The sequence below is a fragment of the Phyllostomus hastatus genome, unplaced genomic scaffold, assembly GCF_019186645.2.
Source record: "Phyllostomus hastatus isolate PE091 unplaced genomic scaffold, TTU_PhHast_1.1 phas_scaffold_216, whole genome shotgun sequence".
Taxonomy (NCBI): Eukaryota; Metazoa; Chordata; class Mammalia; order Chiroptera; family Phyllostomidae; genus Phyllostomus; species Phyllostomus hastatus.
The window spans coordinates 212,522-238,871 of NW_025334018.1; the positions used below are offsets into that span (position 1 = coordinate 212,522).

Here is a 26,350-nt window from a genome sequence, read left to right on the forward strand (position 1 = left end):
GTTTAAGGATAAAATCTTTGACTCTATAATGCATTATTATTATTTGAAAGACTGAAATTTTAGCCCCAGATATTCTCCTAATCCTACCTTCAGATGCTGCGGTCTACCTATCACACCCTTCCATTCCCCTATGGTGGTAGTGGATTTTGTTTTGAAGAAATTGCTTCATATTTAACTTCTTTCTAGATTCCAGTTCATTTTCATATTGAGATTTGATTACCTGGTACTCAAGTTCAGATGCTCCCTTCCCCTCCCCAGTTTGACACCCATTTCACAATAAAACTAAAGTAAAATATACAAACCTGATTTGTATATTTTCATATACAAATCAGATATATATATTTGTATGTTGTCACTCTACTTTCTATTTTAGTGTCTCTCCCTACCCTGAGGGCCAAGTACAACCTTAATATTTGTAATGTGGTTCATTACCATTTTCTAGCCCTCAACTTCAGCTGCAACCACTTTGAGATCTACTACCCTCCAGCCTCCCCAGCATTCCTTCTACTTTAACTTATTTAACACCTATCTTTCAGGAATCAAATTTTAACATCCTTGAGAAACTTTCCCTGACCAAGAGTGGATCAGACATCCCTCAGTGTTCTTTTGCTCCTTATACTTACCTTTAGCATAACATTTAACTGTACACCGTATTGAATTAATTTGTCTCCTGCACTAGTGTATAAATTTCTTGAAGGCAGAACTTTGTTGCTCTATCCTTGATAGAGCATTTGGGTGTACCTGGGGATGATGCACAATATTTTTTTTTAATCGATTAACCAAAGCTCTTGGCTTCACTGTCTTCTTAATAGACCCCCATATGTTTCCTCCCTGCCCTAGAATTTTTCTGCAACAATGTCCTGAAATAAGGTGGAATTAGGAGGATGCAAAGAGGGGAAGCTAAGTGTAGTAAACTCAAGCTGAAGGGAGAGGGTAGATAAAAGGGTACTGCTTTTAAGAGGTAGGCTCTTAATAGAGATACAAATTAACATGCAAAAAAATAACAGACGCTCCTCCCTAAAGATTAAGCGCTGACCAAGACCAACCACACCCATTGTCTCTGAAGGCTCATGTACGTACCCAAATTCTTGTTCAGTCTAACCCCGAATCCAGACAAGTCACTCACCTGGCACAAGGTAAGCAGAAAACAGTCCACAGGCTGCCCTCGTAAGTTTCCTTACAGTTGACTTGGATCCAATCAGGTGGAGTACTGCTGCCTGGCGGTGGAGCCCAATGGCCACAGGCAGGAAAGCTGCCGCATAAATGGCCATTAGTTTCAGGAACATGAGTGTCCCACATGTGATGTCCCCGGCCAGCCACTAAACAATGATTTCCCAGATGGCATCTAGGAGTATAACCACAAAAGTGACCAGTAAGTCGAAAGCTGCTAAATGGACAAATAGAATAGTCAGAGAGGGACGGAACTGGCTGGGTCCACTAAAGCCTCTGTCTCTGGAGACACTCCCATCGATATTCTGGAGATCACCTGTCCAATTGACTGGGTCTTGCAGGAAAATGGGACCTGGTGCTGGCTTCTACTTCTATAGGTATATTTAGTTGCTGGGACCCTGAACTTGAGAGGGAAACGGACAGGGAGTAGGAGAGAGGGAGAGTCAGAAAGAGACAGAGGTCGGGGTGTTCCGCTGAACCCACCCAGGAGGGGCGCCGGGGGCTGGGGGCGGGAAGATGGCGGCCGTCGTCGCCCCGCCCTTCTCCTGCCAGTCCTTCCCTTGGTGCAGAATGTATAATACAGAATCTGCGGCTGGAGACATGCTTAGGAAAATAGACGCCTTCTGATGAGAAGACGCTCAACCACACGCACAAAAACATGCAGATGTAGGCTGCTTTCCGTTCTGAAAGTTGTTTTGGGGTCCAGCTCTACTCGCTTCCCTTTCTAATGATATTTGTCCCTCACGAGGCACCGTTGAGTCGTCCGGGAGGCGTGACGAGGGGCGGGAAGCGGGGCGGGAAGCGGGGCGGGAGCGGCGCTGTGAAGCTTGCGCTGCCGCTATTATGGATGCCTGGGTCCGCTTCAGTGCTCAGAGCCAGGCCCGGGAGCGGCTGTGTAGGTGCGGCTCGAATAAAAATGAAGGTGGGAAGGGAGGGCAGATGAAGACCCTTGTAAGGCGTGGTCCGTTCACCCTACGGGGTCAAAAAGGGTCAACTCGGGCTACGGGGGCCTGAACGGACCTTGAGGCACTGATTTGAGCATGAGATGATTCGTTTCTACTCACGGGAAGGATGGGGAAACTGAGGCACGAGAGGCCCAGCGGGGTGGACGCTCAGGGTTTAGGTGTCCACATAAGATCTACCCTTCTCTCACGGCGCGGTAGTGGAATGGGGATCGTTTGCTCCGTGGTGGATAGTGATCCCAGAGCTGAGGAGTTTTTCCAAGTTTCCTTGTACCTTTACCCTGTTGTCACCCGGGAACTCCTCTGCCTCCCTCCTGTCTTCTGGTGTCAGTTCAGCTCGAGGTCCTTAAACTCTCTTGGTTCACGTATTCTGAAGACGAATCTGCCCACCAACTATCCCCCAGCCCCTCACATATCAGAGATTTGCTCTCCCTGGTGTGCTTGTGATGACCACCTTCTGCCTTCACAGTCCTCTTCAGCCATCAGCATTGCCGAGTCTCTTATTTTCTCAACTCTTAAGTTGGCTCCTAACTCCCTCCTAGGCTCCTTTTTATTCCTATGCCTTTCCCTTACCCTGACTTGAAGAGAAACGGTGAGTTATGGACATGGAGAGGAGGAAAGGGAATGGTCTCAACCTGGAAAAAGGGAAGTCCATACTTGCCTTTTGGAGGACATTTTTGAGTGGGAGGTTAGGAAGGTCTCCACCTTACCCTACCTGTGTCCTTCCCTAGAGCTGCCCAGTACGCCTGCTCCCTTCTTGGCCACACGCTGCATAAAAGTGGGGCCAGTCCCGAGTTACAGAAACAGATTCGACAGCTGGAGGGTCATCTGAGCCTAGGAAGAAAGCGTAAGTAACTGTGCCTTTCCCTTTATTACCCCAACGCTTCCTCCATCCCTAGCTATTCTCCCTTACTCCCTCCATGTTTTTGACCTTCTCTACCAGTTCTCCTTTATTTGGCCCTGCATTTATCCCCTATGTGCCTCCCAATGGAGATAAAAGAACAGGAGCTAGAGAGTAATGAAAAATTGTAGAGAATGGGGCAAGTTTGAGAAAACTAAACCAGGAGACAAATTAAAATTTGAAGTGAAAAAGAATGAACTGTTACTGCTCTTTTTAAAAATTGTTATTTTTTTTCTACCACTTGCTCAACTTTCATTTGCTTGCTTTTTCTCTTCCTTTCTGTTTTGCTCTCTGTTTGCCTCTCTGCTTCCAAATCTTTCCTTTTCCCCTGCTGATCCCCACAAGTTCTACGGCTGGGTAACTCAGCAGATGCCCTTGAGTCAGCCAAACGAGCTGTGCACCTATCAGATGTTGTCCTAAGATTCTGCATCACTGTTAGTCACCTCAATCGAGCCTTGTACTTTGCCTGTGACAATGTCCTGTGGGCTGGAAGGTCTGGACTAGCTCCCGGTGTGGATCAGGAGAAGTGGGCCCAGCGTTCATTCAGGTTTGATACCCTTTTATTCTACAAGACCTTTTGTATTATACTGCATACTTGCGTTTTATAAGAGAAAGATTTCTCAGGGGCTTCACAGAATGTACACGTCTTAATCAATCAGTTGGCTTCCAATTTTTATTTAGATCTTAAACTATCAGAGAATAAGGGTTGGAGGCAGATGGAAGACAAACATTCTTCCATGATGAATGACTAAGATTGAGGAAGATATTATATGGCTTTAATTCTGCTTCTGTCTATACTATAGATTAGTGATATTCAACCTTTTTCATCTTATGGTGCACATAAACTAATTACTAAAGTTCTGCAGCACATGAAAAATACATTTTTGCTGATCTGGCCAAAAAAATAGGGATAATTCTGTCTGGTGAATACACCAGACAGCTATTGTTGTGTTGGCTGTTGTCATTTTTTTATTTGACAGTCTAAGGGAAGAGAGGTTAGTGCCCCTGACTAAATAGTTAGGTACTGCATGTTTTAAAAATTCTTGCGGCACACTGGTTGAAAATTGCTGCCGAGCCAAACAGACATGGTTCCTGCTCTCATGAAGCTTCTAGTCTAGTGGGGTAGTCATATATTAAAATAAATAAACACCAAACCACATGTTTGTGGGAAAGTACAGGGAGTTATGAGAGATGTAATAAGAGGAGCTAATTTAGATTGAAAAATCAGAAAAGAACTCTTTGAGAAAGTAATATTTTAGCTCAGACCTGAAGTTTGAATAGAAGTTAGATAAAGCAAATAGTAGCCAAAAGGCCTTCCCAAACAGAAAATAGCATGCTCGAAGACCTTAAACCAAAAAAGACTTTGAGGAATTAGGAAAATAGAAAGAAAGCCAATGTAATGGACAGGGTTGATGACAGGGGTCATATGATTCATGAAAGACCTTTTTAGGCAATGATAAGATATTTTGTTTAGTTTTTTTAAAAAATTTATTCTCAGTAAAATGGGTTCTGAGTAGGGATGGGACATAATTCAAAATTGTGTTTCAAGAAGACCTCTCATGCTGCAGTGTGGAAAATGGATTGATTGCAGTAGGCCAAAAGAGGAGGAGATGTCTTAATATGGCTAAGAAATGATGCTGGCTTCAACTAAGCATCTGGCTGGTAATGAAGGTGAAGAGGAATATGATTTGGGAATGAAATCATAGTATACATATCATCTATTTTATTTTATTTTTTGCTATGATTCTCTTTCTCCTTTTAGATTATATTAGTATCTTTCTATCTCCATTTATGTATTTTTTTTTTCATCTTTTTCAGTGATTTATAGCTAGAACATGTCATATGATGTATGAAGGCTGGGGACAGAGGCATGATTGATGTAGTATGAAAAAGCACCTACCTAGAAGAGTCTATATGCCATGTTTATTCATTTCATTCAACAAATATTTATCAAGCTTTTACTACACGCAGGCGACTGGTCTAGACACAGGGATACAGGGGTGAAGATAAATAAGGTCCCTGCCCCTATGGAGCTTACATTGTAATGGGAAGAGACAGACATAAAGAACAAATAAGAAAAATATCAGATAGTGGTAAATTCTATTCAGGAAATTAAAGTAGGGCATGTGCTAGAGAATAAATGGCTAGATACTTTAGAATGAGGGATCAGAGAAGGCCTCTCTGAAAAGGTGACATTTAAGCTCAGACCCAAAGAGGAAAAAAGAGCCAAACATGTAGATTTTAGAAGCAGAATATTCCAGGTAGAGGGATATGGTAGTTTAAAGGTCTTAAAGCAGGAACAAGCCTGATGGGATCAAAATATAGAAGGAAACATGGGTGGAGCATAGTAATTGAGGGAAAGATTTGTATAATGTCGAGTTAGAGAGGTAGGGTCAGGTGTTGAGGTCTGAAAGCCTGTCTGTCTAAGCCTGTGTGAGTTACCTAGATTTTATCAAATGTGACAGGAAGGAAACCATAAAGAGTTTTAAGAAGGAGAGTTTATGCCACATACTATGTGAGATTAGATTGTTGGGGGTGAGAGGCCAGAGTGGCCATGGACAAACAAGTTAAAAGACTAAAGTAGTATTTCCAGCAAGAGATGATGGTGGCTTATACTGTGGAGACAGAGTGTAACAGAGAGATGTGTTTAGATTCAGGATATGTTTTGGAGGTAGGACAATTATATTGAGTATAGACTACTGTTGCGAGGGTAGATTAAAAATCAAAAACATAGCCCCACCTGGTATAGCTCAGTAGATTGAGTGCCAGCCTGTGAACCAAAGGGTCCCTGGTTTGATTCCCAGTCAGGGCACAGCCTGGGTTTCGGGCCAGGTCCCCAGTATCAGATAGCGGGTGCATAAGAGGCAACCACACATTGATGCTCTCCTTCTCTTTCTCCCTCCCTTCCTCTCTCTCTAAAAAATAAAAATAAAATATATTTTTTTAAAAAATCAAAAACATAGACTGTTCTTAAGGAATTTGTAATTTAACACATTTGATAAGCTGCTTAACACCTCTGGGCTTCTTTTTTTTTTTTTAAACAAAAGTATTGAATTTTCCCTAACCAGTATGGCTCAGTTGGTCAGCCATTGTCCTGCAAAGCAAAAGACACTGGTTCCATTCCCAGTCAGGGTACATGCCTAGTTTGCAGGTTCAGTCCCCAGTTGGGTTGTGTGCAAAAGGCAACTGATTGATGTTTCTCTTTTTCTCTCCCTCTCTTTCTCCCTTCCCCTCTCTCTCTTTTTTCTTTTAAGATTTTATTTATTTTTTAGAGAGAGGAGAAGGGAGGGAGACAGAGAGGGAGAGAAACAGCAATGTGTGGTCGCCTCTCATTCACCCCATACTGGGGACCTGGCCTACAACCCAGGCATGTGTCCTGACTAGGGATCGAACTGGCGACCCTTTGCTTCAAATTCTGGCACTCAATTCACTGAGCCACACCAGCCAGGGCCCTTTTCCTCTCTCTTAAAGATAGATAGATAGATAGATAGATAGATAGATAGATAGATAATTTTTTAAAAGGTTGAATTTAAATTATCTATAATTTGACTTTTTGAAACAACTGAAGTTTGTTCTTTTAAAACAAGTTTATATTACCGTAATTCAAGTTGAATGTGTGTGTGCTGATGCATTGCCAAGTGAAATCTGAGGTTGATCTTGGGAGATTTGATGATGCTCATCAAATTTTAGGCCGGGATCTTAAGGTACATATAAATATGTTAGTTATAGAAAGGTTGAGGACATTTCTAATAGTGGGTACTAGCATTCACTTCTGATATTCTAATATGTAATCTTTCGCATTATGGAGCAAAAAATGTTTGAGTGTTCTATTGGATATGCTAAGTAGGTGTATGTGTCCTTACTGACCCTTTTGTCCTGTGTATCTCAGGTACTATCTGTTTTCACTCATCATGAATTTGAGCCGTGATGCTTATGAGATTCGCCTACTGATGGAACAAGAGTCTTCAGTTTATAGCCGGCGACAGAAGGGTTCTGGAGGGGGAGTCACAGGAGGAATTGAAACTTGGGGATCTGGGGTTCCAGGAACTCCAGGAGGAGGCCTGCCTCAACTGGCTCTGAAGCTTCAGTTCCAAGTCCTTCTCCTGGCTCGGGTCCTTCGGGGTCATCCTCCCCTTCTGCTGGATGTAGTCAGAAATGCCTGTGATCTCTTCATTCCACTGGACAAACTAGGCCTCTGGCACAGTGGCCCTGGCATTGTGGGGCTTTGTGGCCTCATATCCTCCATCCTGTCTATTCTCACCCTAATCTGTCCTTGGCTACGACTCAAGCCCTGATATTCTGGTAGGGGATAAGGAGGGAACTGAATTGGTAAGATAAATCTTAGATTGTCCCCATTGTACCAGACTCATCCTAACTCTCCTTGCTTAAAGTTAAAATTGAGAGATATAGGGGTAGAGGAAGGAGCTTTGGACAGGTTGAGGTGAAGAAAGCTTACTTGTGTAGTTAATAGTGTGATTCTAATGTTCAGGTCTGCTGGAGCGTTTGTTCTTTTCCTCCTTCATTGCGTTGTCTGTGTTTCTCTTGACTCTTTTTACTTTGTCTTTCTTAAATCTATTTAAGATTCTGTTCTGTATTTCAATCCCCTGTCCTAGGTATTTAATCAGCAGCAAAACTACTTTTTGGTAGGGGAGGTAAAAGGTATAGTCTATAAGATTCTAATAGCCTTCTTTTCCTCACAAAGGTGGCTTGTGGCAGATTTTACTCCCCTCAGACTACAAATTATATAATTTTAAAGATTTTATATCCTGGTGGACTCTTCCCTCATGCACTAGAAGTGGTATGATGCTCTTCCTCATGTCTACCTTACCAACATCCCTCATGACTTGGCCCTTACCCTTCCCTCTATTCACATCTGCAGATTTCTGCTTACATTTGATTTCAGAACTTTGTTCATAGTCTGTTCTTACCTCTTTTTTGCCTATCTAGAATGATGCCATGTCTAACATCTTGCTGTAAATATTGTACAGTAATTCCGTGTAAATAGTTAGGACCCATGCCCACAATGAAGAGCAAGCCTTCTAGGTCAGCAAATTAAAGATCAGTTTGTTCATTGATATTTGGTCTGGTCCTATGTGTTCTTGTCACCTGAGGCCCCTGTTTCTGTCACAGTGGTTTGGATTTTCCATGGAATTAGCCACTACATCATCACCCACATACTTTTACTGAGCACCTAAACTATGCAGGGCATAATACTAGGTGGTAGAGATACAAAAAGCTTAATTCCACGGTCTCAACATTAGACATTTATAGCCTAGTTGAGAAGATCAAAGTCTAATGTTAAAGTAATTATACTGCTTCCACAAATCACATCCCATACCAGTTCACAGTTTATAGTCCCTCCAAAAACTGTAATGCCACAAGGCAAAACAGGCTAAGAGTCACAAACAGAACAAAATGGAGTGGGCTGGTAAGGCTTAGTTTGTGGGTTGGCTATGTCATCACATGTTGGGACTCCCCTTGGTGGGCGGGGAAATCAAACCACTGTTTTTCTAATTCTTTTATTTTTCATGCCTCAAGTTGGGATAAATAAGGTTAGGTAGTAAAAAACTATCTCCCATTCCTACTTTCTATTCCAAACCCAAAGAAAGGATTATTGCCTGGAAACAAAGAATATGAGAGAGAGAGCACAAGCGCGCAGAAATTCTCTATAATTGTGTTCTCTTTGAATATGGAGATGATACCTCCAGAGGGCAGCACCGAGGCAGAGAACTAGACTAAGATCCCTCAGTCTGTTTCCTCTGGGGTTTCCCAGTTTCCAAACATCGCTCCTCCTATTCCTTCCAACTTTATTTTTAGCTGGCAGTGGGAGGGGGCAGGATGGGAAGGAAACTAAAGGAAACAGAAAGGAGAGGAACACAGGCACAGAGGACTTCTCACTCGGACATGAAACAACCTGGCATGGAGCTGCCCCTCATCCCTCACCTGTTCTTGACCCTGATGTTCCTGACAGGTGAGGGAGGTTAACTTCTTGGTTTCTGATGGATTGTTTGGTATTTGGGACTTCAGGGTTAAAATTCCTTGGGAGTTAGGGTGAGAGACGAACACTGATTCTCCATTGCTAGTGTGTTTGTGTCTGTATGCATGAGTGTTTGCATTCTTATGCCCACAATATATGACTGCTTCAGTATTGAGACTGTCAGAGTCTTGTGTAAGATTTGTGTCCAATTATCTAAAACCTATGTTCTAAGTCCTGGAGAAGTGAGGGAACCAAAAAGAAGCATGATGTGATCTTCCATGTGGCTAAACTGATTCCTTTTATACCCCTCCCTACCTCTCCCTATTCTTGGTGGTCTCTGGTGCCTGAGGCATAACTGACTACCTTTGTGGTCAGAACTCTGGGTTTATCTAACCAATAAGCTACAGTTCCTAGTCATATAACCCTGCCAATTTCCTGGAGGCAAAAAGGCCTCTTTAAAACACCTCTTTAAAAATGAGCATGGTTTGACACAGAGCTATAGCCATTGGTGGTAGTGGTAGTGGGGTGGCCTAATTGGGGAATGCTTGAAAGGAAGGAACAAGACACAGGGAACGAACCATGGGAGAGACCAGAGGCCTGGGATTTTTCCTCACCAGTGCCCTGTAATCTTCGTTTCCTAAAATACCAGCTCTGATTTTAAAGGGATAGGAAGGGAGAATTAGCAAGGACATAATTGGGGGGTCTTTAGAATGGGTTGGGAGTTAAGGAAGAGATGCTGGTAGGCAGGGGGCAGCTGGGAGGATGGGTGAGTTTAGAAAGGAAGCTAGTTGTGGGAAACTTTAGGGTGAAGGGACCCTTACTAAGGATGAATAGCAAACCATGTGTGTGGGCAGGCGAGTGACCCCACCCAGTTAATTACCACTGAGGTTTTCAGGGCTGGAATCAACCAGAGACCTAGACATTGGAGAATCAGAGTGAACGTGTAACAATGACACTGGGAATCAAGAAGAGAAAGAAAAAAAGGAGACCCAGACATTCAGTGTTCTTCATCTCCTCCTGTTCTCCCTGTGGTCCTGATTTTGGAGAGAATTTGAAAGGAATACTTGTTCTGGGGCTGCAGATAGACTCTCTGCCTCGTCTGACCCTCACAGCTTGGGGAGGAGGATGTGTAGTAGGAATGATGTAGAAAAGAGGAACTTGACCCAGACATGTCTGTAATTGAGATTTCAGGGATTGAAATGGAAATTCAGCTGTGCACTCGCATGGCAGAGGGCCACAGGTTAGATAGCTGAACCCAAATACAAAAAGATCATCCTTGCTTGGAGCTCTGAGTACATGACATTGACAGGTCAGGACAGCTTATGAGTAATAACGGAGAGAGACAGACTATCAAAATATTTCCTTCACAACTTCTCTCTGGTTGTGCCCCTCTGGGCATTCATTAGCCTCTCTGACTGTTTCCTGCTAATCTTATGATCCTGGTCCCTTAGGTCTCTGCTCCCCCTTTAACCTGGATGTGCATCACCCACGCCTATTCCCAGGGCCATCCGAGGCTGAATTTGGATACAGTGTCTTACAACATGTTGGGGGTGGACAGCGATGGTGAGGAGGAACCCAGAGGGTCATGGGACTGGGACTCTGACAGAGCTGTTAAAGGGGAAGCAAGATAGATGGGAATCTAAACTAATCTGGTCCTTTGGAAGTGGCTGGGGCTCTAGATTTGCCACTCCCATGCACTTTCCCTCTGGCCTATCTCAAAGGTCAAGTTCACACTATGCTTATATTCATGTCCTCCCCCAGGATGCTGGTGGGTGCTCCCTGGGATGGGCCTTCAGGTGACCGAAGGGGAGATGTTTACCACTGCCCTGTAGAGGGCTCCCACAATGCCCCATGTGCCAAGGGCCACTTGGGTAAGAAGATGCCTCATTCTTCCACTCCTAACCCCTAACCTTTATATGCTAGTAACTTTGACCCCTTATACCTCACGTTAACCACCCCCATCCCACATACTCCCTGCCCCTGACTTAATTCTGATCTCTTCTCATACTCTTTTAAAATCACCCTGAATTCAAGCAAACCATCTGTGATTCCATGATTTCATTTTCTTCCACCCCCCTCCAATCAGGTGACTATCGACTGGGAAATTCATCTCATCCTGCTGTGAATATGCACTTGGGGATGTCTCTATTAGAGACAGATGGTGATGGAGGATTTATGGTGAGCTAAGGAAAGGGTGGTAGCAGAGTCTCTGAAGTTTTGTGGCAGAGAAAAGAGCAGTATGTTAAGGGAAACTGGTCTACGTGGAGGGGTCAAGGAGTTAAAAACCCTAGAAAGTAAGGAGAGGAATCTTGAGGAGTGGCTCTCAATGCCTCTTTCTACTAGGAGCATGATCTGAAGGTTCCCTGTCAACCCAGAAGTAACTATGCTCCCCACCTATCCCCAGGCCTGTGCCCCTCTCTGGTCTCGTGCTTGCGGTTCCTCTGTCTTCAGTTCTGGGATATGTGCTCATGTAGATGCTTCATTCCAGCCCCAGGGAAGCCTGGCACCCACTGCACAACGTAAGCCAGAAGAAGGGCCTGAAAATTCAGTCCTCAGAATGGGGTGCAGGGTGGGAAAAAGATGGGGCATCAGGGTATAATGCTTGACAGGAGGTCTGAATGGCTGTCCTCATTGCTGCCTGATGTACCTGCATAAGCTCCATGTTTCCTAACAGATTAAAATTCAGACTCAGCCAGGGCATTAAGACTCCATGAACTGATCACACCAACTTCAAAAACTCAATTCTCACTATATCCCTCCACACCCTAGGCTACAGCATTTGCTTCACCATTCTCCAATGTGTCATCTATTTTATACCTTCATCTCCTTTTATTTACCAAGTTATCCACCAAAAAGCCTTTTCTTATGTTCTATTTTTTTCAAATATCTTCATTCTTCAATATCTTCTCAGTTGCTGCCTCCTTTGATTGCTCACCAGTGGAACTGACCTTTTGATCTCCCACAGCATAGAGTGGTACTATGTTTCTACCTAGTGCTTAGTTCTTTATTTATTGTTTTTTAGTAAATTGCATGTATGTCCATCTCCTCTTTTATTCAATTCTACATTTACCAGGGGCCTAGCATACTACCTTCCTTGCATGTCAGAAGTGCCTAATGTTTAAGTTGAGTGTGCCCTCTTGTGACTTCTTCTCTTATTGCCTTCATGTTCAATATCCTGTACCCCTCTGCTCTCCATCATCATACCCCTCTTCCTAGGCTGCCCTACATACATGGATGTTGTCATTGTCTTGGATGGCTCCAACAGCATCTACCCCTGGTCTGAAGTTCAGACTTTCCTACAAAGACTGGTAGGAAGACTGTTTATTGACCCAGAGCAGGTACAGGTAAGAGAAGGCAGTAAGGATGGGCTTGGAGGGGAGAGACCTGTCTCCCTCTCCTTCTCTCTCTTCCCTCTCTCTCTAGAATCAATGAACAGATCCTCGGGTGAGGATTACAGAAACTTTTTTTTTTGATGTAGATAGTATCTTCAGTAGCATCCAGATGCTCATCTACTCTTCCTCACATACCTTCTCCATCTCCACCTTCATATACACATTTCATTTGACTATACACTTTATTCTCAGGTGGGCCTGATACAGTATGGTGAGAGCCCTGTACATGAGTGGTCCCTGGGAGATTTCCAAACCAAGGAAGAAGTGGTGAGAGCAGCAAGAAACCTGAGTCGGCGGGAGGGCCGAGAAACAAGAACGTCTCAAGCAGTAATGGTGGCCTGGTGAGGCACTGGGAAGGGGGCACATGGGAGGCTAGAGTGAGGAGGGCCTGGAAGGGTTAGGGTAGGATTTGGAGTGCAGGGTGTACTTCTCAAGATGCCTTGCATGTTTACCTGTGTGAACACTAATGGTAGATGGGGGAAAGCTAAATTGGCTGTCATTGCACTCCCTCTTATCACATTTCTACAAAATATATATGTCTTTATCTCTCCATATTTCTGCTTTATTTCTCTGCAGACATAACTAACTCTCTCTCTCTCTCGTTCCATTCCCACTTTGATCTTGGCCCTCAGATTCTGTACCACTCATGTCCCAGCTCATTTTCCAAAAATGATTTAAACTCATTCTAGGGAAAACTATCCTGACCTGACTATTCTTCTTTATTGTACATCCCCTTAATATTTGTCCTCCCAAATATACTATTTGCTAAATTAATCTAGGAATAAATAAATGAATTTTATACTTATTTGCATTGATGATATGCTGCTCTATATGTTCTAAGCCATTCAATCATTTGAGCTCTTACTGTGTGCCAGTCTCCATGCTAGATGCTGTAGGGGAGATAGTCTAAAAGGCAAGGTGCCTAACCTTGGTGAACTGTTTATGCTGTCAGGTCATGTGCATGTGTATCTGTGTATCTGATCACAACTCCTTTCTCTTCTCAGCACAGAAGGATTCAGTCAGTTCCATGGGGGCCGACCTGAGGCTGCCAGGCTACTGGTGGTTGTCACTGATGGAGAATCACATGATGGAGAGGAGCTTCCTGCAGCACTGAAAGTCTGTGAGGCTAGAAGAGTGACACGCTATGGGATTGCGGTAAGATTTGGAAGATCTGGAAAAATCGAGGGTGTGGGGATGGTGACAGTGAGGACTGGGAACTTGAGAAAAATGAGCATGAGCCACTTCCCAGATATCAGCCATATTTCCCTTCATTCATTTTAGTTAGCTGTGTTCTGTACCAGCTCTAACATGTCACTCCACACAACTGACAGACTCTGCCTTGATCTCTCCTGACCCCAGGTCCTTGGTCACTACCTCCGGCGGCAGCGAGATCCTAGCTCTTTCCTACGGGAAATCCGAGCTATTGCCAGTGATCCGGATGAAAGATTCTTTTTCAATGTCACAGATGAAGCTGCGCTGACTGACATTGTGGACGCATTAGGAGACCGGATTTTTGGCCTTGAGGGTAATGATTACCCTTGAAGAAATGGAGGACAGGGTAGGGGGAGTTCTGGAGTGTAGGTGGGGTTTTGAAATAAGTTCAGTAGGGCAAAGGAGGGAACTGTCTTCCCTGATATTGCCTCAATATTTTCTCATGCTCAAGGGTCTCATGAAGAAAATGAAAGCTCCTTTGGTCTGGAAATGTCTCAGATTGGTTTCTCTACCCATCGGCTAAAGGTTGGAGAGTCTGTCCCCTCCATGACACCCTGAACTTCTGACTCCTTTCAACCTCTGGAAAAGACAACTTCCACCCCAGGGCTTTTCTATATTCCTTCTTTAACCAATGTCCATCCTGACCTGCTCATGTCCTTCAAACTGACTCCAGTATACCCTCAGTGACCCTGTCGCTCCTGGAGAGTTTTTTTCTTATTCCCCACTGTCTTTCCAGTGACCCTATCTGATTCTTCTCTACAGGATGGGATTCTCTTTGGGATGGTGGGGGCCTATGACTGGGCAGGCTCGGTGTTATTATGGCTTGAAGAAGGTTACCGCCTTTTCCCCCCACGGACGGCCCTAGAAGATGAGTTCCCCTCTGCATTGCAGAACCATGCAGCCTACCTGGGTGAGTAGTAGAGAGTTGTGGAGGATTGGAAGTTAGGAGAATGCTTCCCCAGTGTGAGGTATGAGGTATTTCTTCTTAGTTTATGCAGTTTCTCACTGATCTCCTGCTACTCTCCTTGAGACCTTTTCCTATGCCTTTAGGGAACCTTCGCACTCTGACCCCATCTCCTTTTCCTTTCACCCCTGATTCCTTGTCCATTTGTAGGTTACTCTGTTTCCTCCATGCTTTTGCGGGGTGGACAACGCCTCTTTCTCTCAGGGGCCCCTCGGTTTAGACATCGAGGAAAGGTCATCGCCTTCCAGCTTAAGAAAGATGGGGCCATGAAGGTCGCCCAGAGCCTCCAGGGGGAGCAGGTAGGCAATGGAGGGTGGGACCCTTGGGTTCCAAGGGAAATTTAGCCTGTAGGGGAAGAGAATAAAGGCACAAGAGAAAGGCCTGAAAAGTCTGTGCTGAGTTCTGGTTGGCAGAGCCTGTTAGGGCTGTGAGGACCAGACTGACAGGATGATGGGTGCTTACCACTTGTTTATAATCACCTTCCTTTTTCTCTGGGATACCTACTCCCCAACACTCCTAGATTGGCTCATACTTTGGCAGTGAACTCTGCCCATTGGATATGGATGGGGATGGAACAACTGATGTCTTACTTGTGGCTGCTCCCATGTTTCTGGGACCCCAGAACAAGGAGACAGGACGTGTTTATGTTTATCTGGTGGGCCAGGTGAGGCTTGCTGGGATCCTCCAGAACATGTTTGTAGGGGGTGGAGGGAAGGATAAAGGGAAGGCACATACATTTGAGGGCTGGCTGAGAGGTTGGGACTATCAGAACAGCATCTCTCTTCTCCTCACCTCCACCAGCAGTCCTTGCTAACACTCCAGGGAATGCTTCAGCCAGAACCCTCCCAGGATGCTCGATTTGGCTTTGCCATGGGTGCCCTTCCTGATCTGAACCAAGATGGTTTTGCTGATGTGGCTGTAGGGGCACCCCTGGAGGATGGGCACCATGGAGCACTGTATCTATATCATGGGACCCAGAGTGGAGTCAGGCCCTATCCTGCTCAGGTCAGGAGTGCCCAAAGCAGGGGCTTGTTGGGAGGAAGGGAAAGGGAGATGTATTCTTTGCTTATCAATGCTCTCCTAACTTGACTCAAACTGAACAAATGCTTTTTTTTTATCAATACAGAATTCCCCTCCTTACCCATAGGGGATACATTCCAAGACCCCCAGAAGATGCCTGAGACTACAGATAGTACCAAACTTTATATATACTATGTTATATGTTTGTTCCTATACCTCCATACCTGTGATAAAATTTAATTTATAAATTAGGCACAGTAAGAGATTAACAACAACAATAATAAAATAGAATAATTATAATAATATACTATAATAAAAGTGATGTGAATGTGGCATCATTAAATTAAATAAGGGTTACTTGAACACAGCAGTGTGATACCTCAACTGTTGGTCTGATAGCTAAGACAGTTAAGTGACTAATAGCAGGTAGCATATACAGTGTGGATACATTGGACAAAGGAATGATTCATGTCCCGAGTGGGACGGAGTGGGATGGCTTAAGATTCCATCCACTACTCAGAATGACATACACTTTAAAACTTATGAATTGATCATTTCTGGAATTTTTTGTTAAATATTTTTAGACCATGGGTGACTATAGGAAACAGCAGAAAGTGAAACCATGGATAAGAGGGCAAATACTGGGTTAAAAGGTGAGGTGGTGGGGTAGGATACAGGTTGCTATACTAGGGACTCCTGAACACAGACAAGTTTCTCTTATTCCTTCCCATGTCTGATGAAAGAATTAAGAGCCAGGTGGGAAGCCTGGGAAACCAGGTGTGTGAGTCTCTGCTCAGGCTGCCCTCTCTTCCTTTCAGCGGATTGCTGCTATCTCCATGCCACAGGCCCTCAGCTACTTTGGTCGAAGTGTGGATGGCCGGTTAGATCTGGATGGAGATGACCTGATAGATGTGGCTGTGGGTGCCCAAGGGGCAGCTGTCCTGCTCAGGTGAATGGTCCCATCTCAAGTAACAGTGAAAAGCAAAAGCATAGCTGTTAAAAGCAAGGGATTTGGAGTCACAGGCTTAGATTTGGAATTCTTGGTCAACTTAATCTCTGTCTCCATTTCCTACTTTTTAAAATGGGAATAAGAATAGTACCTACCTTATAGGCTTATTATGAAGATTAAATGAGATAATTCATGTAAAGGTCTTAACACAGTACCTAGCACATAGCAAGTAGTTATTTAATGTTAGCTATTATCTTCTGTCAGAAGGTTATGGTGAGGGTGACACATGTACACTTAGCCGTCATTCCTTCCTTTCACCTCAAGGAGGCAAACACTGGGAAGTACCTTTCTCAAGACCTTTCTTCCTACTGCTAGAATTTCTTTCCTACCCTGTTCCTAGCTCCCAGCCCATTGTTCACCTGGCTCCTTCATTGGCTGTGACTCCTCCAGCCATCAGTGTGGTTCAGAGAGACTGCATACGTAGAGGCCAGAAGGCAGCCTGCCTCTCTGCAGCCCTTTGCTTCCAAGTGACCTCCCGTACTTCTGGCCACTGGGATCACCGATTCTGTGAGTGATTACAGTGGATCCTAGACAACTCTCAACCCCTTGCCTGACTTGGTCTCTGGATCTTCTTCACCCTTATTCTTGCCTGCCCCATTCAGATATACAGTTCACAGCACTACTGGATGAGTGGACAGCTGGGGCCCGTGCAGCGTTTGATGGCTCTGGCCAGAGGCTGTCCCCTAAGCGACTCCAGCTCAATGTGGGAAATGTCACTTGTGAGCAGCTGTACTTCTATGTGCTGGTGAGGAGGGAATAGGAACTGCTTTGTATCAGGGCCTGGGAGTGAGGGGATGGCTGTATCAGAGGAGGAATCTATGCTGGATTTTTGGAAATCCAGACTTTGGAGTCAGGCTGATTTGGGTTTGAATCCTAATTCTGCCATTTACCATCTGCACAATCTGGAAAGTCACATAAACTGCAAACCACAGTTTCTTTGCCTGCAAAGGCAGAGGACAATAATAATAACTGCATGGTAGAAGTTCTGTTAGAAGTAAATGTGATAGTATTAATAAAATCTTAGGACAGTGCCCAGCACACAGAAAGTGAAAGAAAGGAAGAAAGAGAGAAAGAGAGAAAGAAAGAAAGAAAGAAAGAAAGAAAGAAAGAAAGAAAGAAAGAGAAAGAAAGAGAAAGAAAGAAAGGAAGAAAGAAAGAAAGAAAAGAAAGAGAAGTACTTAGTAAATGATCATTGTAATGATCACATTCTGCCAGGGGCCTGGGTTGTACCACTCACCCTGGCTCCCCATGATCCTTGACTCTGGTTTCCCTTAGGACACATCAGATTACCTCCGGCCAGTAGCCTTGACTGTGACCTTTGCTTTGGACAACACCACAAAGCCAGGGCCTGTGCTGGATGAGGGTTCACCCACCTCTATACAAAAGCTGGTCAGCAGTGCCAAGTCCTGCCCTGCCCCTGGATCCCAACACTGCCCTTTTCAGTGAATTCAAGAGAAATGGGAGGGAAGAGACCTGAGATCACAGTGAAATCTGACCCGGGCACTCACTCTTCTCTTTACTTTTCTCCCAGTTGCATTCCTTTCTCCTTGCTTCCTCTCTCCTTCAGGTCCCCTTCTCAAAGGACTGTGGCCCTGACAATGAATGTGTCACAGACCTGGTACTTCAAGCTAACATGGACATCAGAGGCTCCAGGTAGGATGGGCATGAACTGGCCAAACCAGGGTGAACTGAGCCAGACTGGAAGGGACTAGAATGAAGCTAGAAGTTGTTCTTTGCCCAGGACAATAGAAGTGAGGCTTGTCATTCCTTCAACTCCTGAGTTCTCCCTTATCCACCACTCCTAGGAAGGACCCATTTGTGGTTCAAGGTGGTCAGCAGAAAGTACTGGTGTCAGCAACTCTGGAGAACAAGAAGGAAAATGCCTACAACACTAGCCTGAGCCTCACCTTCTCTAGAAACCTCCACTTAGCCAGTTTCACTCCTCAGGTACCACTGGGGGAAGGGTTTTGGGAGGAGTTGGAGAAGAAGGAGGAAGAAGACTGGGGTATTATCCTTAGCTATAAGGGATCTCTAGAGAAAGGCTCAGGGTTTAGAAGCTTCGGGCAGGAAAGCAGTTGCAGTCCCAGCTCCAGCCACTGCCCCTATTTCTCTGCTCTCAGAAGGACAGGCCAATGAAGGTGGAATGCACAGCCCCTTCCCCTCATGCCCGGCTCTGCAATATAGGACACCCTGTCTTTCAGACTGGAGCCAAGGTAAGTTGGGGCCCAGGATGAGAAAGGAGCTCTATGAGAGAGCAGGGGCTGGAATCTCTAAGCTCTACCAGAGAGCTTAGAGAAGGAGGCACACAAGGGCTCCTGTTCCCTTGTAGTTGTCCCATGAATAAGAATCTACCATGACCCCATTTCCCCTGCCTCCAGGTGACCTTTCTGCTAGAATTTGAATTTAGCTGCTCCTCCCTCCTGAGCCAGGCTTTTGTGAAGCTGACTGCCACCAGGTGAGAACAATGGGAACTCCCTCCTAGCCCTCTCCTACTGGGTCTTGGTTGTTGTGGTGGTATGTGTGTTGGGGGAGGAGGGAATATATAGCATTGACTCCTCTACTCCAGAAAGGGGTATCTGAGACAGCCTCTCTCCCATGACCCTACAGTAATAGCTTAGAGAGAAATGGAACCCTTCAAGATAACACAGCCCAGACCTCAGCCTACATCCAATATGAACCTCACCTCCTCTTTTCTAGGTATGTCTCTATCCTCCTTTGGGACTTCCCCACCCTTTTCTGACCCCAAACACATACTCTTTGCTTCCACCTCTCCCTCCACGTCCTTCATTGTTTCCCAAACCCAAACCCTTGGGGCTGCTCCATCTTTTTGCCCTCAGTCCCAGTCCCACTCACATGAAACCTCATTTAACCATCTTACTTTCTTCCTAGGTATAGGGCTTTGCTGGGCTCTAAGGATTGGAGTGGGGATAAGGCATGTGGGATGTGGCCATAAAGTTTGTTAATTTGTGCCATGTCCCATTTCTATCTTCTCTATGTACCCCCATCTCTTTATCTGTGTGCTGGCTCAGCCTTCCCTGAATCTGTAGAGTCTGGCAGAAATAATGCCTGCTTGAGTGTGGTTGGTAGGGAAATAATGTGAGTATAATTATTTATAGTTTTAATTTGAACATTTCACCTAAAATATCATATGGTGTGCTTGAATGTGATATTGTGTTACAGAATTACATGCTTAGAATTTTGTAATTTAAAAGGGGCATTATTTGTGCCAGACCCTGTATATATGTATGCTGACCATGTGCCTCTTTGTCTGTGCCATGGCTGTGATCATGTACTTCCTGACTTGGTGTTCATGAAGTGAGTCCAGTCTGCACCGCTATGAGGTTCACCCATATGGGACTCTGCCAGTGGGTCCTGGCCCCGAATTCAAAACCACTCTTAGGGTGAGAAGCTGGATGGGCCTTGGTATGAGCAGGGGGAGGGGGAGGAGTCCTGGGGAAAGAACAGTAAGAGTCTTTCTTATATTTCAATAGTATCTGGGATAAAGGGGAACAGATGAGGGAGGGGCTTCTGTCTCCTGCCTCCTGCCTCTTCCCATTTCCAATTCTCCCATCAGGTGCAGAACCTTGGCTGCTATGTGGTCAGTGGCCTCATCATTTCAGCCTTCCTTCCAGCTGTGGCCCATGGGGGCAATTACTTCCTGTCACTGTCTCAAGTCATCTTTAACAACGTGAGTCTGGGCTAGGGATATGTAGAGCCTTCTTACCTCAATCTGGTGGACTCACCAGTACCTTATCTGCTGGGTCACTGCTCTTAGGGCCCCTCCCCCAAGGGGACCTTTCTTTTACATATGTGGCTCTTTGAGAAGAAAGTCATTATTACCCCATCACAAGAGTATGGACAGTATGCTGTTGCTGAGCCTGGAGTAGCTGGAGGTACTCACCATCAAGGAGTGTTTGAAGTTTGATCTTCCTCTAGGCAAGCTGCACAGTGCAGAACCTGACTGAGCCCCCAGGGCCCCCTGTACATCCAGAGGAGCTTCAGCACACAAGCAAACTGGTATGAGTCACAACAATGTGAAAAATGTGTCCAGAATGGGAAAGTAGAGTTTAGAGCCTTGGGATTGGGGGTAGAGCCTGAAGTGGTAAATGGGGGAATCTTTCCACCCCAGGTCCTGATCTGTCTGTCTCTCTCTTCTGGTAGAATGGGAGCAATACTCAGTGTCAGGTCGTGAGGTGCCACCTTGGGCGGCTCGCAAAGGGGACCGAGGTCTCTGTTGGACTACTGAGACTGGTTCACAATGAATTTTTCCAGAGGGTAAACTTTTTATTTTCTACTACTCTTACCTTCTGCTTTTATCTGGAACTTGAGAATAGGCTTTGGAGGTAAACAGACCTGTGTTCAAGTTCCACTGTGCCTCTTACTAGACTATTGGACCTTGAGCAACTTATTTCATCTTTCTAAGCTTCTTTCTTCTTATCTCAAAAATGGAAATGATAATACCTACTTTAAGGAGTTGTAAAGAATAAGTGAGTCCTAGCTGGTGTAACTCAGTGGACTGAGCGTGGACCTGCAAACCAAAGGGTCACCCAGGGTTTGATTCCCAGTCAGGGCACACTCCTGGGTTGTGGGCCAGGTCGCCAGTAGTGGGTGCATGAGAGGCAACCACACATTGGTGTTTCTGTCCCTCTCTTCCTCCTTCCCTACCCCTCTATCTAAAAATAAATAAATAAAATCTTTTAAAAAAAGAATAAACGATTAATGAGATGGATTCATTAAAAGCTAGCTATTATCCTCCATTTATCATCCCTTAGTGCTATACCAATAATCAATCAACATTGATAGGATACCTAGATTCAGTCAGTTAGTAATCCATCAAGTGCCTACTATATAGAAGGTCCTGTACAGACACTAAGGAGAATATCCCCAACATTGAGCACCATGCCTAACTCATCATAGTGACTTAGTACATTTTTGTTAAGTGAATGAATGGTTGATACTATATGCAGTATATATTGGGGTGGCCAGAAGTAAGATTATATAGTTGAGAGGGATCTACATTATGAAAGTTCTCTAAAGCTAGGGAGATAAAATTGAACTTAATATGATTGGCAATTAGGAGTCATTGTGAATTCCTGAGCAGGGAAATGGCATCTTAATTATAACAGTTGCATTTAGTGCTAGGGGTTACTGTATATCTGCATATACCATCTACTTTGAATAACACAATATCTCTAGGATACAGGCATATGTTTTAGGGAAGTAAACTCCGATAGTTCATTTCTCTCTAAGTTTGCTTATCTCCTTGGTATACTGTTTTTCATTCATTTATCTATTAATAAAGATTTACTGAGAAACCACTAGGTATTTGGCACTGTGCTAGGTACTAGACACTAAGGACACATAATAAGACATAGTCCTTGACCTCAATGATCTTATAATTCAGTGGTGAAAGATAGAAAAGTTAAACAGAATATTATAACCTTATCAGAGGTAGTGGGGGTTAGGAGGAAACATTTTCCTAATTCCCAGAAGAGATAACATCTAAACTCCAACCTTGCCCTGGCTGGTGTGGCTCAGTGGATTGAGCATCAGCCTGCAAACCAAAGGGTCACCAGTTTGATTCCCAGCCAGGGCACATGCCTGGGTTGCAGGCCAGGCCCCCAGTGAAGTGGTGCATGAGAGGCAACCACACATTGATATTTCTCTCCTTCTCTTCCTCCCTTCCCCTCACTCTAAAAATAAATAAAATCTAAAAACAAACAAACAAACAAACAAACAAACAAACTTCAACCTAAAGGAGGGGTAGGGGTTAGCAAAAGAAAAGGAAGTTGAATAAATTTTAGGTAGAGCCAACAGCACAATGAAGGGCTGGTGGCTTTTCGTCTTTTACCCTTCTTCTCTTTTCCCCTTGATCTCCAACCTTTTCTTCTCATCTTGATGGTCCTGAAAGTGTGTCTCTCAGCCTCATCTTTGCTGTTGGGGTTTTAATTGCCACACTACTTGATGATGGCTCACTTTAAATGTCTTCATATCCACTTGTTCCACAGGCCAAATTCAAGTCTCTGACAGTGGTTAGCACCTTTGAGTTGGGAACTGAGGAGAACAGTGTCCTACTGCTAACTGAAGCTTCCCGATGGAGTGAGGTGGGGCTGGAGGATGACTTTGAGAGCTGTGAAAAGTAAGGGTGGGGATGGGGTAAGGACACCTGTGGGCTTTTTTGCAGAACAGAAATGTATTAGGCAGCAATCAGGGAGTCAGAAGTGATAAATCAGAATGCTAGGGTCCCAGGGGATAAATGGTAATGGAAAAAATACAATAAAAAATGAACTATTAGAAAAAAAGAATGCTAGCATCTCATTGCCTCCATTCCTGCCTTAGTTTCATTCCTTTTAGTCTTCTATTTTGAGGCTGGCTTTGCTACAATGTGGGATGAGGCTAGCTGGGTGAAAGGGCGCAGGTAAAAAACAATTTTCCCTCTATAGAGCCTCCTGGAAGTGATTCAGACCCGACCTGTCCTTATCTCCCTGTGGATCCTTACTGGCAGTGTCCTGGGAGGGCTGCTGCTGCTTGCTTGTCTTGTCTTCTGCCTTTGGAAGGTAAGCATGGCTGGCTTTAGTTAGAAGTATGGGGCATGGTGCCCATGAGTTAAGGGGTCCTTGATTATAGCAGGGAAAACAGAGTTTGTGCCCGGTGTCATGCCTGGATCTCCTTTTCTGTACTCTACAAATATTGGTTGAATTAAACTAAGCCTGCAAACCAAGTTTAATTAAACAAATAAAATAAATTCGAACCTCATGTTTGGAAGCAGAACAAAACTGAAAACCTCAGATATGTTTGAGAGCCATTGGCAAGGTCCCCAGGCAGGGCATTTGACAATAACTCTTATCTCTTCCCCTATAGCTTGGCTTCTTTGACCGCAAGAAGATTCCCAAGGAAGAAAAAAGAGAAGAGAAATTAGAGCAATGAATGCAGAATAAAGTCTGAGAAAGTCTTCCCTGGAAGCCTGTCCAAAAGACTTGCAAAAAAGTGGAGGGTTGGGGACTCAGAGGGGACAACAATAAGCCTCTGGACTATCTCCCCAGACCTGAACCCTGGCTGGACTTTTGAGTCATGAGGAAGCTGCTGGCAAGAGATAAGGCCTTACCTCAGGCAAGAAGGGCTAGCACCCAAACTAGGAACACTCTCACTGTTGCTTTACTCCTCATGATCCTGGTTCCACAGCCAACACTGAGGCCTTTTTCCCTATCCTCAGGAATCAAGAATTTTTTGTCTAGGTCCCTGACTCCTTTCAGATTCCCTCCACATCCCTCCTCACAATTTGAAAAGGATGAGGGTTATCTTCTTCTATTCCCTGCCTTTCACCTTCCTGCCTGCTCCTCACTCCACTGGAGGGAGTTGATGCTGGCTTGAAAGAAGTAAAATCAACATCTGCTGCTTTCCTCTGGAGTCTGGCCTCTCAGAAAGCCAGTTGGGGAGAGTCAACAGGAAAAGAGGAGGGAGCAGGAAAAGCCACAAGAGACATTCTGTATAATTCCAAGAAACAGAGAGACCTTTACACAAGCAAATACCGCCCCCCGAAACCTGAGACTTCATGGCGCACTAGTCCGCCCTCAGGTGCTGGTGAAACAAAGTGCCTCTGGCCTGCTGGGTATGGGTTTCCCAACTCCCACCATTCCCCGGGAGCAAAGCAAGGTCCCTGATTCTCTGGAGCCAGGGGCCTCCAGGTGGCTAGAGCTGGAATAGCAGAGAAGACTATACCTCAGCAGTATTTTCTCCTCTCCTGCCTCAGACACTCTTGAGCTCTCTATAAACTAGAGAAGGGAAATGAGTGTTGTTTGATGGTGGAAAACCCTTTCACCTTTTCAGCTTTGGGAAGCAGCCATGAAGTCTGAATGAATGGGGTCTGCATTAAGGAGGAAGCTGAAGTGAGTAGCCAGAGATCTCTGGGGAGCAAGCTTTTCCTTGTCCAGCACTGTTTGATTAGCACAAAATGCTCCTAGGAAAATGTTTCTAGGGCAACTTTAGTCATACTTTGTAGGGCTTCTCTGTTGGAATCACTTTTCCAGCCCCTACCTGATGTTTACCAGAAATTCTCGGGTTAATTTCTATCACTGGATTACCCTCAAATCCCTCCCATTTGTTGGACATGACCAGTTAAGGGAATTGGATTCTCATCAACAAGTGGGTAACTTATATCTCTTTGTAATCAAGACTTTGAATACCAAAGTCAGTTATTGGTATCTAGAGTGCAGCACCCATTTAGAGTTGAGAAGAGAGGAGACCTGATCAGGCATTTGACTAGCAGACACAGAACCTGTCCTAGAGGGACAGTTCTAGGACAGTTCCTGAGGCCAGCAATATTTATTTTGACATGTCTCTAGTCTTTGGCATTGTCTCTGTTTCCCAGCATGTTGGACAGTATATCAGATGGCCAGAACAAATAAAGTTCAGTGTCAAATGACTTCTGGCTCTATTTGAGTTGCTAGGATATGGACTGTTCAGGAATGGTGAGAGGTGATTCTTGGTTCCCCTGAAGTAAAACCTTATACAATTGAGTTCCTGGAAGGTAAAGTTATGAAATATTTGAGGTGTTTTCTGTGACTAACCCACTGGAGTGGTGCTGTAACCTCCTGTGTAAAATGTGTAGGTTTTGTAAATACATAGGCCTAGATTGAAACCCCAGGTCTGCCATTTATTAGCTGTGTGGCCTTGGGCAAGTCATGACTACCCAAAGGCTCAGATAACATTAGGCTGTATATAACTGTAGTTAAGAATGAAAACAGGGTTGGGTTTAATCTAAATTATACTACTTAAATCTTCTTTAGCTTTGAACAGATTTAACTTCTCCAAGTCTTGGCTTTCTTGCCTTTAAACTTGTAAGGATTGTAAGGACTAAATTAGATAATTCAAGTAAAGTGAGCATATGATACATCCTCATAAATGGTCACTGTTGTAAAAACATTTTGTTATTAAATAATCTACCCTACCATGTGTTGTACAGATAGAATGAGAGGTATATTGAAGCACCAGGTAATGCTCCTGGTCTACAACTCACTTTCTCTTCATAGACCCTGAACATTTGTTTCTTCTAGGTGCCATGGTCCCCTCCCACTAACTGGGCCTCATCCCCTTTGAAATAAGTCTTCATGTGCACTAAGGTGATAATTAGCTATTTAACTTGAGGTTCTAGTAGAAATCAAATCTATTTTCTTTAGACACCCAGGGTTCTTCCAGTACCCTCAAGGAATATGTGCACCTCAGCAACGGCCTTCTAGAGACCATGTTTCTGCCTCTGTTACCTGACTCTCTGACTGTGGTGGCCTGTCTGACTTATTAGGCAGGAACAACTATTTTGTGACAAGCTGATGAGTTATTTTGTGGCAGGAGGAGTCCATGGTGGCCCTCAGTGCACTTGATATGGACAATAGTTTAACCTTTATGGAACATACTATTTATGGGGCTGGTAATGAGTCCATGGTTATAATTCTTGAGGACTAGTTCATCTAACTCTTTATCCATGTGATTAAAAGAGCAACTTCTAGTATTCTTATCCATCCACAGATCCATGTTCTCTCTATTCCTCAGTTCCAGAGTGGGACTTTTTTTTTTTTTTTCCAGAATGGGACTTCCTTTTACTCCAACCTATTCTTCAATAAGCCTGTTGCCTTTTCCTCTGGAACAAAGCCAGTTTGATAAACAACTGTAGAAACAACAGGCTCTCTCCGTACACATATGTTCTTTCCTTTTTTCCCATTGTGCTTTCATTTCTTCATTCATTCATT

The 26,350-nt window shown here is 44.4% G+C and overlaps 2 protein-coding genes across 6 annotated transcripts; both read left to right on the forward strand.

The window, feature by feature from the left end:
- The first annotated feature begins 1,968 nt into the window (after nt 1–1,968).
- Nucleotides 1,969–8,110, forward strand: PEX11B (peroxisomal biogenesis factor 11 beta). Its single transcript, XM_045816730.1, has 4 exons — nt 1,969–2,069; nt 2,864–2,979; nt 3,379–3,580; nt 6,923–8,110. The coding sequence occupies exons 1-4, from the start codon at nt 2,014–2,016 to the stop codon at nt 7,326–7,328; spliced, it is 780 nt and encodes a 259-aa protein (XP_045672686.1). The 5' UTR covers nt 1,969–2,013; the 3' UTR covers nt 7,329–8,110.
- A 253-nt stretch (nt 8,111–8,363) lies between these two features.
- Nucleotides 8,364–25,532, forward strand: ITGA10 (integrin subunit alpha 10). 5 transcript variants are annotated; one of them, XR_006783204.1, is made up of 30 exons: nt 8,364–9,004; nt 10,462–10,573; nt 10,772–10,881; nt 11,097–11,188; nt 11,415–11,529; nt 12,227–12,354; nt 12,595–12,743; nt 13,407–13,557; nt 13,762–13,927; nt 14,066–14,139; nt 14,377–14,524; nt 14,729–14,877; nt 15,099–15,242; nt 15,380–15,583; nt 16,417–16,547; nt 16,948–17,114; nt 17,210–17,352; nt 17,883–17,996; nt 18,175–18,260; nt 18,413–18,554; nt 18,728–18,820; nt 18,986–19,062; nt 19,215–19,304; nt 19,924–20,008; nt 20,182–20,295; nt 20,544–20,624; nt 20,769–20,882; nt 22,616–22,746; nt 23,051–23,164; nt 23,469–23,501. XR_006783204.1 is itself a non-coding variant. In XM_045817183.1 (30 exons), the coding sequence occupies exons 1-30, from the start codon at nt 8,872–8,874 to the stop codon at nt 23,532–23,534; spliced, it is 3,588 nt and encodes a 1,195-aa protein (XP_045673139.1). In that variant the 5' UTR covers nt 8,364–8,871; the 3' UTR covers nt 23,535–25,532. The 5 variants fall into 5 exon arrangements, 3 of the variants coding, with proteins under 3 accessions (XP_045673139.1, XP_045673140.1, XP_045673141.1); XM_045817183.1 differs by having other exon boundaries at nt 22,616–22,711; nt 23,469–25,532; XM_045817184.1 differs by having other exon boundaries at nt 18,731–18,820; nt 22,616–22,711; nt 23,469–25,532.
- Nucleotides 25,533–26,350: the final 818 nt, after the last annotated feature.

What these genes read in the sequence shown, in the direction of transcription:
- ITGA10 (XM_045817183.1), top strand. Translation starts at nt 8,872, where the DNA reads ATGGGAAGGAAACTAAAGGAAACAGAAAGGAGAGGAACACAGGCACAG. An exon ending in ATGTTTATCTGGTGGGCCAG is followed by an intron (nt 15,243 to 15,379) that starts GTGAGGCTTGCT and finishes CACCTCCACCAG; the next exon opens with CAGTCCTTGCTAACACTCCA. An exon ending in TTGTCTTCTGCCTTTGGAAG is followed by an intron (nt 23,165 to 23,468) that starts GTAAGCATGGCT and finishes CTTCCCCTATAG; the next exon opens with CTTGGCTTCTTTGACCGCAA.
- PEX11B (XM_045816730.1), top strand. Translation starts at nt 2,014, where the DNA reads ATGGATGCCTGGGTCCGCTTCAGTGCTCAGAGCCAGGCCCGGGAGCGG. An exon ending in GCCCGGGAGCGGCTGTGTAG is followed by an intron (nt 2,070 to 2,863) that starts GTGCGGCTCGAA and finishes GTCCTTCCCTAG; the next exon opens with AGCTGCCCAGTACGCCTGCT. An exon ending in TGGGCCCAGCGTTCATTCAG is followed by an intron (nt 3,581 to 6,922) that starts GTTTGATACCCT and finishes TGTGTATCTCAG; the next exon opens with GTACTATCTGTTTTCACTCA.